Source organism: Nicotiana attenuata, unplaced genomic scaffold, assembly GCF_001879085.1.
Source record: "Nicotiana attenuata strain UT unplaced genomic scaffold, NIATTr2, whole genome shotgun sequence".
Taxonomy (NCBI): domain Eukaryota; kingdom Viridiplantae; phylum Streptophyta; class Magnoliopsida; order Solanales; family Solanaceae; genus Nicotiana; species Nicotiana attenuata.
The window spans coordinates 737,889-750,231 of NW_017670407.1; the positions used below are offsets into that span (position 1 = coordinate 737,889).

General features: G+C 38.5%; 1 protein-coding gene across 2 annotated transcripts; it reads right to left on the bottom strand.

The window, feature by feature from the left end:
* Nucleotides 1-219: 219 nt before the first annotated feature.
* LOC109239000 (transcription factor DIVARICATA) lies at nt 220-11,993 on the bottom strand. Of its 2 annotated transcripts, XM_019405496.1 has the most exons (3): nt 11,975-11,993; nt 10,706-11,777; nt 220-1,063 (listed from the first exon to the last, which is right to left on the bottom strand). In XM_019405496.1, exons 2-3 carry the CDS (start codon nt 11,077-11,079, stop codon nt 580-582), a joined length of 858 nt encoding a protein of 285 aa, XP_019261041.1. In that variant the 5' UTR covers nt 11,080-11,777; nt 11,975-11,993; the 3' UTR covers nt 220-579. The 2 variants fall into 2 exon arrangements, with proteins under 2 accessions (XP_019261041.1, XP_019261040.1); XM_019405495.1 differs by lacking the exon at nt 11,975-11,993 and having other exon boundaries at nt 10,706-11,948.
* Between the last annotated feature and the right edge of the window lie 350 nt (nt 11,994-12,343).

Below are 12,343 nucleotides of genomic sequence, written 5' to 3' on the forward strand. Positions count from 1 at the left end.
CTCACTTATTTGGTTAAAACAAAAATATAGATGATATTCTTATGTGACTTTTGGTTTATTATCTGAAAACTTAGGCCTTTGGTTGAAGTTATAATTTGTTCTGTTACGATTAATCTTTTGAAAGGAAAAAAATAGACATACTAAATTATAAGAGGTCTTTTTTGCGCGAATAAATTTACTAGTTTATACAATAAACCAAGAGTTGTATATATGGAAGCATGCTGAAAACGATAAGTTGTCTCATACGATATGGCAAAGTATAACATGAAATGGGACTTCCCAACAAGGGACATATCAACAGTTCACTAAAAGTTTCCCCATAAAAGAGCTCACCCTTACTTTCAGTTACCTCTTCATGAGAAAGAAGATCACTAACCTATATCTAGGTAGCCTAAATCACACACATAGAGTCTTGCCTAATGCTTTATTGTTCTTCTATAACATAAATTGACAATGAAAGTCAAATTTCTGTGACATAGCAAAATATTATTACTGCTAAGTGAGAAGATTGCATTAAGCCTGAGAAAGCACAAGCCTCTACCGTCTTACTTTGTACAATTTCACAACTAAACACTTGTATTACCTATGCATTGTATGTGGCATTGGATACGTCAATGGAGCACCAGGAACAACTGCCCCAGGATGTGGAGGCCGGACACCATATGCCATATGTGTTGATGGTGGAAGATTCACTGGCGTGCCAACTGCAGAAACAAAGGGTCCTCCTACTGGTTGTCCAATGCTAGTTGCTCCATATATACCAACGCCAGGAGGAGCAGCTGATGCAGGTGTTGGTTGTTTGCTCTGTTTGCTAGAACTTCCTGCAGCAGAACCATTTGATTGGCCAGTAATCGGACCTTGAGGCACTGAAACTTCTCCAGTGTTAACACTAGTAATGTCATGTATGCTTGACCGTCGCCTGTCCCTATTCATAGAATTTAAACGTATGAAGTATTTTTGAGCATGACTGGCCACTTGTGTAGGAGTACGCGTCACAACAAAATTTCGTGAAATACTTCGCCAATCACCTTTCCCGTATTTGTCCAAACCAAGAAGGAACAATCTGTTTTCAGAACCATGAAGATAAAGACATTTATGAGATCAATTGCTACTTCTGCTTCAAAGACAAGAGTTAGCTTCAACAGACACAAATAGCACAGCAGTAAAAAAAGACAAGAAAGAAAACAATAGTCTCTCAGATTAATGCACCACTTTTCAACTTTGTCATAGAGCACATTCACCAAGCATCGCATGAAAGAATATATTTTTCAGGTAAACTAGGAAAGGATATAGATTGACATAAAAATTGAAGTTTTGTTCAACGGTTCTCAAAAAGCAAAAATGTCATTGAGATTATATATTTTCACTTCCAGTCAAGAACTCCCGTGTCCAGAAGATGAAAGTGGCAGAAATGAGGATGTTGAGATGGATGTGCGGGCACACTAGGTTGGATAAGATTAGGAATCAAGTTATTCGGGACAACATGGGAGTGGCTTCGGTGGAGGACAAGATGCGGGAAGCGAGACTTAGATAGTTCGGACATGTGAAGAGGAGAGGTGTTGATGCCCCGGTAAAAAGGTGTGAAAGGTTGGTCGTGGAGGGCCTAAAGACAGGTAGGGGTAGACCGAAGAAGTATTGGGGAGAGGTGATTAGTCAAGACATGCCTAAAGAGAGGTAGGGGTAGACCGAAGAAGTATTGGGGAGAGGTGATTAGTCAAGACATGGCGATGCTCCAGCTCACCGAAGACACGACCCTTGATAGGAAGGTGTGAAGGTCGAGAATTAGGGTAGAAGGTTAGGTAGCCAAGCGTCTTCTTTGTACCAGCAGTTCTAGTGCACTATTTAGTGCTAGTCTTGTATTTCTTGTTCTCATATTCCTGTTATTACCTGTTGATTCTTGCACTTTGGTTTTCTGATTGCCTTGCTGGTATTGCTGCTTATTATTATTTCCTGCTTTTACCTTTCCTGAGCCTTTTATCCGTTTTACTTTTGTATCTTTTCTGAGCGGAGGGTTTACCGGAAACAACCTTTCTACTTTCTCAAGGTAGGGTTAAGGACTATTTACACGCTACCCTCTCCAGACCCCACATGTGCATTTTACTGGATTTGTTGTTTTGTTTGTTTGTTTTCCAGAATTCTCGATTAGTTCTATCAAATACACTTCTCGTCCTGTTATTGCATAGTTCTATCCAGTACAATTTTTTCATGTTACTACAGATAACAAGGCAAAAACAAAGGAAGATGAAGACAATGATCAAATTAAAAAATATAAAGCCAGATTAATAGGTCAACATACTTATATGTTGGAGTTCAGTTGCGAGAGTAATAAACTAACCCTGCCCGAGCTGGAACAACTGCACCAAACTTAGCAATTGGTTGATTAGAATATATTTCATTTTCAAACCGGTTTGGCTTTTGTCAATTCGGTTCAATTATCTTCTTAAAGCAACCCTAACCTAATAATCTGGATCAAATAAGTCATGTTAGTTGAGAGAAAAGAGGCTAAACCTAATGATCACATCACACTTGATCCTTGCAACCAAGGATTCTGAAATTTTTGATTGCACAAACAAGATCAAGTTTCAGGCAGTTAGGAGTCAGGAACTGGACTAAAAAGAGCCCTGACAAAGTATTGGCTTGATAAACTGGAACTATCTCCCAGAGGAGATACAATCGTACACTATAATATCTTTTGAAATAGGAACGATTTCGTGGATTGCAGTTACATAATACAATATAAGCCCAGAGCCTCAGACCACTGAGAAAACAAACGCCACTTATGTATCACATTACCACTAGGAACATCAAAATAACAGATAATCTGCTTAAGTAGGCAAAATCATCTCTAGTTAATCTACTTAAGTAGGCAAAATCATCTCGTCTTTGAGAACCAAGTCTATACATTTTATAATTAACTAGTGGTAATATGATCATAAAAAATACTTACTCTCTTCTGCAAAGATACTAATGTTAGTCCAGGTGGCTTGAATAACAACAACAACAACAATAACAATAAACCCATTGTAATCTCACAAGTGGGGTCTAGGGAGGGTAGTGTGTACGCAAACCTTACCCCTACCTTCAAGAAGATAGAGCGGTTGTTTCCGGTAAACCCTCGACTTAGGAAAGGTAAAAAGGACAACAACAAGTACACAAATCAGAAAACAAAAGCAAAGATACAAAACAAACACTAGGTACAGCAATCAGAAAGTCGAAACGAAAGCAACAAATAATAACAGAAATCAAGGAATACAAGAATACACAAATGACACTAAGTCAAGTACTAAAGTTACTGTTACAGACACAGACACGCTCGGCTACCTAACCTTTTACCTTTATTCTCAATCTCCATACCTTCCTATCCATGGTCATGTCCTAAGTAAGCTGGAGCAAAGCCATATCTTGCCTAATCACCTCCCCCCAATACTTCTTCGGCCTGCCTCTACCTTTCCTTAGGCCCTCTAGGGCCAACCTCTCACACCTCCTCACCGGTGCATCTATATCTCTCTTCTTCACATGCTCGAACCATGTAAGTCTCGCCTCCCGCATCTCGTTCTCCACAGGGGTCACACCAACATTGTCCCGAATAACTTCATTTCTAATTCTATCTAATCTGGTATGCCTGCACATCCATCTCAACATCCTCATTTCAGCCACCTTTATCTTTTGGACATGGAAATTCTTGACTGGCCAACACTCCGTCCCATACAACATAGTCGGTCTGACCACCTTTAAGTTTTGGTGGCACTTTCTTATCACAAAAAATGCCTGAAGCGAGCCTCCATTTCATCCACCCCCCCCCCCCCAATACGATGTGTAACATCCTCGTCGATATTTTCATTCCCTTGTATAACTGACCCAAGGTATTTAAAACTTTCTCTCCCAGGGATGACCTGAGAATCAAGTCTCACGTTTCGTCCACTGCTTGAGTCACACCACTGAACTTGCACTCCAAGTACTCTGTGTTGGTCCTGCTCAACATGAAACCTTTAGACTCCAGGGTCTGCCTCCAAACCCCTAACCTCTCGTTAACACCGCCTTGCGTCTCGTCAATCAGTACAATGTCATCTGCAAATAATATGCACCACGGCACCTCCCCTTGAATGTGACGTGTCAGTGCATCGCTCGCCAAGGCAAATAGAAATGGGCTGAGGGCTGACCCCTGGTGCAACCCCATCATAACTGGGAAGTGTTCCGAGTCCCCTCCCGCTGTCCTCACTTGAGTCTTAGCTCCATCATACATGTCCTTAATAGCCCTAATGTATGCAACAGGAATACCTCTAGCCTCCAAACATCGCCAAAAAACCTCCTTTGGCACTTTATCGTAAGTCTTCTCTAAGAAGATGAACACTATATGTAAATCACTTTTTCTCTTCCTATACTGCTCCATCAACCTCCTAACAAGATGAATAACTTTCACAGTCGAACATCCCGGCATAAATCCGAACTGGTTTTCAGAAATAGTCACAATCCTCCACAACCTCAGCTCTACCACCCTCCCCTACACTTACATAGTATGGCTTAGTAACTTGGTTCCCTGGTAGTTGTTGCAACTTTGGATATCACCCTTGTTCTTTTACAACGGGATCATCGTACTCAATCTCCATTCTTCGGGCATAGTGCAGGTGGCTTGAATTGGGAATATTTATGGAGTGCAAAGACAAGAGAGTGTTATCTATTTCTGTCTTAGATGAAAATCTATATCTATTAAAGAGATAAACAGATAATTAAGCACTTTATATAGTGGAACACCACAAATGTTTCTTACAAGCTAGACATACATTTTACAAGGTTCTTTGAACAATTTCTATGTAAAAATGATCATCAGTCAGACGGGCGAAATAATTAGTTGCAGGATTATGTTTGAACTTTCTTCTGTTGGTGATTGAAGAAACATGTTAGATCCCTTATTCACAAAGGTTCTCTCTATAAACTACTTTTCTACATGACTACAATAACCCAAAGGATAACAATGCCACCACTACCTCCTCCTGACTTGATGACAGCTTAATCAACTCACCTATTTGCCCATATAAGCCATACCAAGCCATATGTCCATACTCCAATGTTGTTTCTCCGGAAACAAAAAAAAATAGTCTGCTCCCCCTTCATGGACCAAAACTTAGATTCGACCCCCCTATACTGCAACTTTCTTTTTAACTTCCATTTATCTTTGGTGATTGTTATCCTTGGTGATTGTTTTTACCCTTCCATCTTTTCCCATCTCTGTGGTTAATATGAAATTCAAATATTTCTAATTCTCTCATCCACTTGTTGTTACATGGGCTTTCAATGATATTATTACTTGCTTTCTCCCTTTTGTTCTTTCAATTTGTTGGAATAGTAGTAGAGCTTCACCTCGAAACATGGGAATTGAGCCCCTAGCCGTTTGTTTAGCATCATTACAGTTTTCATCTAATAATATGATACCTTTGCTTTACATTTGGTGAAGATGCATTACACTACTCACTTGCATTTTCCTATTCTTAGATTTCTGTTATCACTTGTTGTTTCTTTCGCTTCGGTTTTCTGATTGCACTACTTGGTGTTAGTCTTATATTTTAGCTTCGGTTTTCTAATTAGTTTGCTTGTTGTTGCTGCTTCCTTTTATCTTTTTTGAGCCGAGGGTCTACTGGAAACAACCTCTTTGGCTTCTTAAAGATAGGGATAAGGTTTGCGTACACACTACCCTCCCCAGACCCCACATGTGGGGTTATACTGGGTTTGTTGTTGTTGTTTGCATTATACCATTCTTCCTCCATCCAGGGCAAGAGGTATGTTTTAGGGATGTGTTCTAAGGAATCATCACCTCATTCCAAAGCAGTAACTTCTTGTATGGCTGCAATCTCTAAAATCTTGGTCGGAACCAACTCCAGTTCTTTCTCCTTCGTCAAATCCTTTGGGCGGACGTCTTTAAAAAGGGCTACGTTATAAACTACTTGTAACTTCGAGAAATCGACCTTCTTAACCATTTTTTCCAAGGCCTCGATGCCTACACCTACTAGATTCAGGAACAAAAGAATAGCCAAAGTGGGCCGCAGTTTCATTAGAAAGCATATCGAGCTACCCCCAATTTATGCACTTTGCTCAGCAAATGGCTTTTTCCATTCAACGAGTTCTGAACTGGACTAGAGAAAGACGGTCTGGCGGTGTGCAATTGGATTTGGGTCCCGTCCTCTTTTACCGGATACATTGCACCCCTTGAATCCTCCATGTCATCCTTTGAAAATTTGTCGAGCGATTTAAATTTTGAACCATGTAAAGATCGAACATGTGTCTCCTAACCCACATAACAAAAGAGCTCTCATTTCATATTATCAAATTCCTCATGGTCATTCTTGCGTAGGTATCTGCCGCCCCGACCTATCTAATTTTCCAATCACCTTGACATCTTCTGCAACCCAAGCTCACATAGGGAGTAGATTCTACCTATATACCATCCCAATTTCCATTCTCGAACAAGCATAAATGTGGTTGTCCCTCCATTTCACACAAATTTGATCCAACCTGAGATATTTCACACAAATTCAATCCCACCTGAAATGCCAGCATCTGGTGCATTGCTTAATTCAATAAAATCATCGAAGTGTACTCAGGTTTCACATCTTCTGTGGGGCATCCAATGACTGATAACCACCAATGTAGAAAGAGTATTCCCCGTCTAAAATACCACTTTCCTACCAATCCTCAGTTTCCTCTCTTGATGGAAACTCAAATCCAGACATGTGTCATCCGTGTTAGAGATTTGGATGTGTGTCAAATTTTTTCATGCTTCTGTCCTTTTTTTAAGGAAAAATTTTCATCACTGAACACAAGTCAAGTGTCAAAGGTATGTACAAGTTGTGTATGTAACTACAATACACCACACCACGGTATTCTATCTTTATACCAAAAATATAAATACACGAAAAAGATCTACAGTACTTTCTACATCATTCTCACTATTTTGAGACAATCTTATATTTCTTATATTCCATAAGCATCAAAGAAAAAGGGTTGTCTGGCCCACTTCTTGGTTTCTGAGCATGCTGAAATTTTTGTTACCTCAGCTCAAAAGAAGCCACCCAAGGAATTACTAAGAAAATTCTTTCTTGTATTCAAGGACTCCTCCTCTATCAATAAACATCTTTTTTTTTTTTCCCATAAAGTTCTATCAGTAAACATCTCTATTTTGCAGCAATTCCTCTTTCACCTTCACCTTCACCTTCGAGTTTGCCCATCCTTGTAATGTTGTAGCATCAACACCATTATTGAAAGATGGATTATTCTGAGGATGTTACCAGGAGGTGCCTGTTATGTAAATTTTGAATTTTCTACACCAAATCCACCCATCCCATATTGTAAACCACCTCAGGGATGATGATCACATTTTTCCTCTTCTTTCACATCAAATAAAGGTAAAAAGCATTTTTATCCATCTTCGAATGTACAACAATTGGATTACTGGATCCATCTTGATGCAATGCTGTCAAATGAAGAGAACTAGCGCCTACTAAATAAAGGAAAGTAAGTGATGAAACTCCCATTGTTAGATTTATTTTCCCAATTGCTAAAGTCTGGAGCACAAAATATTATTCCATCTCGTATGACTTTTTCCATCTCCAACATATCTCTCCACTGGCCACAACCCTCTTTAAGCCAGGTGAAAGTTCTGACATACCTGCTATAGCATGTGTGGACAAAGTCATAACTTCCCAATGAAGTTCTTGTTTCTCTCATACATTAGTATCAGCGAGCTTTGTCGAAATACCTCTTGCCTAAATATCTCAATCAGTTTGTATGAGTTTCCAGCAACAAAAGATGTTCTCTTTTCCTTCATCTTCAAAGTGTACTGGTTCTATTCAATCACGTTTCATGTCGCCATACACTAGGCTTAAGTCATTGAACAATTAATTTGAAACTCACTGTACTTGTCACCAGAAATTGGCCGAAGTTCTGTCTAAACAGGGGTTTAAAGAGAAGTCAGATTTTATATTTCAACTCTCTTGATAAAGGATGAGAATTTTTAAAAGGTTCAAAGTTTTATTTGTATTCAGCAAGAAAGAAAGTAGAAGGTACTATGACGAGATTATTCGCTGCTAGCAAAAGTGGCTCAGTATCGCAATGGTTAACTGCAACCACAGTGATGCAGAATGACACTAACGCGAATTGTTGACTTCAGAAATAAGGGTAAGGTAAGATGCACACTAACTGGCAATAAAAAGTATCTAGCTATTATCGCACTACAGTGCACAAGGAAAAAGCATTATAATGCAGGACTAAAATGCAGAGGTTAGGGGTGTGTGTGTGTGGGGGGGGGGGGGGGGGGGTAGTAGACACAAAATGCGGAGTTCTGCAGGACTTAGGCAAGAGCAATACTTCTGATACATGGGATACACATGGACAACTACAATAATTGACCTGTAAGTTAGAGATGGTTATTGACCTGTAAGGTAGAGACAATTAATAAAGCAAAGGAAGCTTATAGGGTAGTGATTGGACATAGATAAGGAAATAGGACCCAGGAGATACATCCATGACATCAGTCCTCAGCATCATATTTTTGAAATAGTACTATTTATGACAAAAAGCAGCAACTGAGAACACTCAAGTGAGACACACAGATTAATTAGATTAAGAATAACTTAAACCAATTAGAACTGGAGAGCAAGAAAAGAGAAAGGTGGTGTTTGCGTCAAAAATTTAAAACACTTGGTTTGCGAAAAAAATATCAACTTTTGTGAAAGCTTCTTTTCAACCAAATGCCAAGAAATAAAAACTTTACTGTTTCTGGAAAAGCTGAAGAACTTTTCTTTCTTGATGTTTTGGTTGAACAACAGTTATTGCAAAAATTGAATTATTATTGTTGAAATTCTTTTTCAAATATCTGAAGCAAACGCCACCTATCTCTTTCCTACATGCTCTTAAGAGGATAAGTAATTCCCGTACAAACTCACTTCAATGGCACATGTTAGCCAATGCAATTACGTTAGTGTCGCTCATTTGGGAGGTTTAGAAGCAAAGGAACAGTTAGAAGGACAGATCACAAGGCTGTATCCTTTTCTTTTGATATGGCAGGAGTCAATAGGCCCTCTACCGCTTTGCTTCATTGGTTACTCGAACACTTTGATCTCAAAGTTGTGGGAGTGTGGAAGGTTATTATTAATATCTTGAGACTACATATCCTAATAGAACTAGCTTGAGCTATGAATCCTCCATTAGCATGAATTGACTAAGAAATAAAGGGGCTATTTTTCTGGTTTTTCCTAGAATTCTGCAAAGATTAGGAGTATTTCATCCGCTCATGATCAGCTTACTGTTCGTCAATAATAGGATCATTAGGCTGACCAGATTTTGACAAAATCATTTTGCATACAAAGTAGAAAAATCAGTGAGGTCCTGGCTAAATGATGAGAGTCACAATAAATAGGCCCTTTTAAGAAATTTCACCTTGAATATAGTTTTCTCATAGATACCCAACTATTCATATCTTAATTTACTCATTTAACCGGTAAATATTTTATATGATTACACTGACTTCAGATAAACTTTGCTGTAAGCCACTAACTGTACACTCCACATGAACTTATCTGAGATAAGTTATCTCACAATATTTGTCAGTGCTGCCCTATTCTCTCTTATTTAAAGTCAACCAAGTGGCATCCACATTTCTCTTTAGCATAAATAAACATACTAAATGGGACACCTGCATTCAACATTATTTCGTGCTTCTTATGGAAAACGTAGCTTCACAAACAATAAAATTAGAAAATATTACCAAAGCAAGTGAGGAATGAAAGTCAATATACTCTGTGCTTTGATCTTACCTGACACAAGAACCAGAGACCTACTTAGAATAGGCTTTTTTTCTGTTATCATTAATAAACTCTTCCAATATTTGATATTTTATATTTGATGACCAAGAAATCCATCTGGGGCTAACCCTTAAGATCAATCCATTATTTGATATTTTACACCATAACTGATAAACATTCTGTCATCTACAATTGTCTGACAGTAAATTACTTCTAAAAATCAACAAAGCATATGCTCAAGCCAAAAGGTGTTCATTTTTTCATATTCTATGTACGAGGGGAAGCAACTCAACCCAGCTAGAGAAAGTTTAGTGAAAAAGGTATCAGAACATTCCGCCTTGCCAAGGAAAATAAGCTTCAATTGCCATGATAATTCAGATGATATTATATTGGTTCAAATAAAAAGAAATTCATTTATAACTACTACCAACAATTCTTCCAACTGTTGTGGAGGTTGTGAATTAACTCCATTCAGAATTTCAGCAACAAATTCATGAAGATATTTTGTACAGTAAGCTTAAGAGAAAAGCAACAGATCTGTTTGGTGCAATACAGTTACTTATGGTCAGCAACCATGTTCAGATGCCAAAACAGAAACAGTGAGGACCTACGCTCAAGCTTGCCAAAGAAGATGTCAGAAGCATTTGCATAGAAAGATATACACTGAATATTTCCAGTGCAAATTGATCAACCTTGACCTCAGGATTAAAGTGAAAGAGTTCCAGTGTAGCGTTAATCACAGAAGTGGAAGCATCTTGTAATCATTTATATGGATATACTTGAATAAACATAAGGGGTAATATGTAATAGTGGATAACATAAATGGCTATGTAAACTGAAGATATGTAAGCTTGAATTTTTTAATGCAGAGAGTAGAAAAGACTTGTACATATAAAGAAATGGCTACACACCTATGTTCATCCTCTGTCCATGCAATGCCTTTGCGACGCTCCTGATCCGCCCTCATAGACTTACCTCCATGATTCGATTCACCATTTGAATTCCCACTCTTCTTTCCTATTCCTTCATCACCACCATGGCTTGTAGAACTGTCCGAAGAAGAGTTATAACAAGGTAAAGGAACACAGCCAGACTCGATCCTGCTAACATCATCTAGTAAGAGGTCGTAGTGATGCTTAACCTCTTTTAAGGTTTTCCCAGGAACATCAGATGCAATTTTCTCCCACCTATCCGGAGAATCCTCAGGATAAGTTGCCAAGGCATTCTCAAATGCTTTATCCTGCTCTCTACTCCATATGGAGCTACTTGACTCATCTATTGTCATCTACCCTTGTTAGATTTTGATATTGAGCTTATACAACTGAATCTGAATAAGTTCTCAACAGTCCCCTAAAAAGCTTGAACAATTAGAGCTTTGTGGAAATTGGGATCTGAATTATTGCCTCAGCAAGATATACAATACACCAATTTGAGTATCAGAAGCCAGATATAGAGCAGGCCAATGAGCTCAATGAGAACAGAAACAAAGGAAGTCCAAAAATAGCCAAACAAACTGAAAAGCAGAGAGATGCTGATGGATGCAAAATGGTGGTTTCCTTCACAAAATCAAGAATTGGACACTTGTGGATTGCTGACCATAGTGATGAAGAAAAGAGGGACCCTAGTTTAGTTAGAACATGAGAAATATCTGAAAGTCATAAAAGCAAAAGATGCAATATAGTAGAGAAAATAGACAACTTTAATTACTGACGGTGATTCCAATTCCATGGTAATTAGGACTAATTTACCAAGAAAAGTGACTACCATGATGAATCCAAACATATCCAAGAAAGACCCAGAAGACCAAATTTGGATAGCAACAGTATTCCAATTGCCACTTATTAATCCCTGCGATGACCCAACGGCCAAAATTCCCTTCTTGATAACAACAGCACTGGTCCACAAGTAAAAGCATTTCGAGTAGAGACCCAACTTTCAGTAAAACACTCCGGCTTCCTTTTTCATTTGTTCTCCTCAGCAGAGCTACAGATAGTAAAATTACGAAAAAGTTAATAAAAAAAAAAAGTCCTTTTTAACCAATTAATGCAAAGCAGTAAGTAATATGAAATCACAAAATTCAGTTCCCTGCCAACATGGTTTTTCCAGCACCCTGGTTAGACTAACAGTTTGAAAGCGACTAAATTGACTGAGCAATCCACCATTTATTATGAAAACTTTACCTTTTTACCTAGGATAATATGTTGGCAGCCTTACCCATATATTGGAAAGGCAGAGCACTATTTTCCGTAGACGCTTGGCTAAAAAAGAATAAAAACAAGTAAGAGCAACAAGTAGTAACAACAACAAGATAGAACAAGAAGATCGAAGCCAAGAAAACAAGTAAACACCAACTAGTAATAACAATCTAAGAGTAAAGAGATATCACATTAACACTAATGCTATCAGACTAAGAAGACATGGATAGAATGCTCGATTGCCTACTAACCTACTACCCCAATCCTCGACTTTCACACCCTGCTATCAAGGGTCATGTCGTCAATAAGCTCCAGCTGCGCCATGTCCCGCTTAATCACTTCCTACCAAGACTT

Bases quoted from the DNA above. Each gene is read 5' to 3' on its own strand.
- LOC109239000 (XM_019405496.1), bottom strand. From the start codon at position 11,079: ATGACAATAGATGAGTCAAGTAGCTCCATATGGAGTAGAGAGCAGGAT. The intron at 1,064-10,705 runs GTGTGTAGCCAT...TTCTGAAAACAG, and splicing joins TGGACAGAGGATGAACATAG to ATTGTTCCTTCTTGGTTTGG.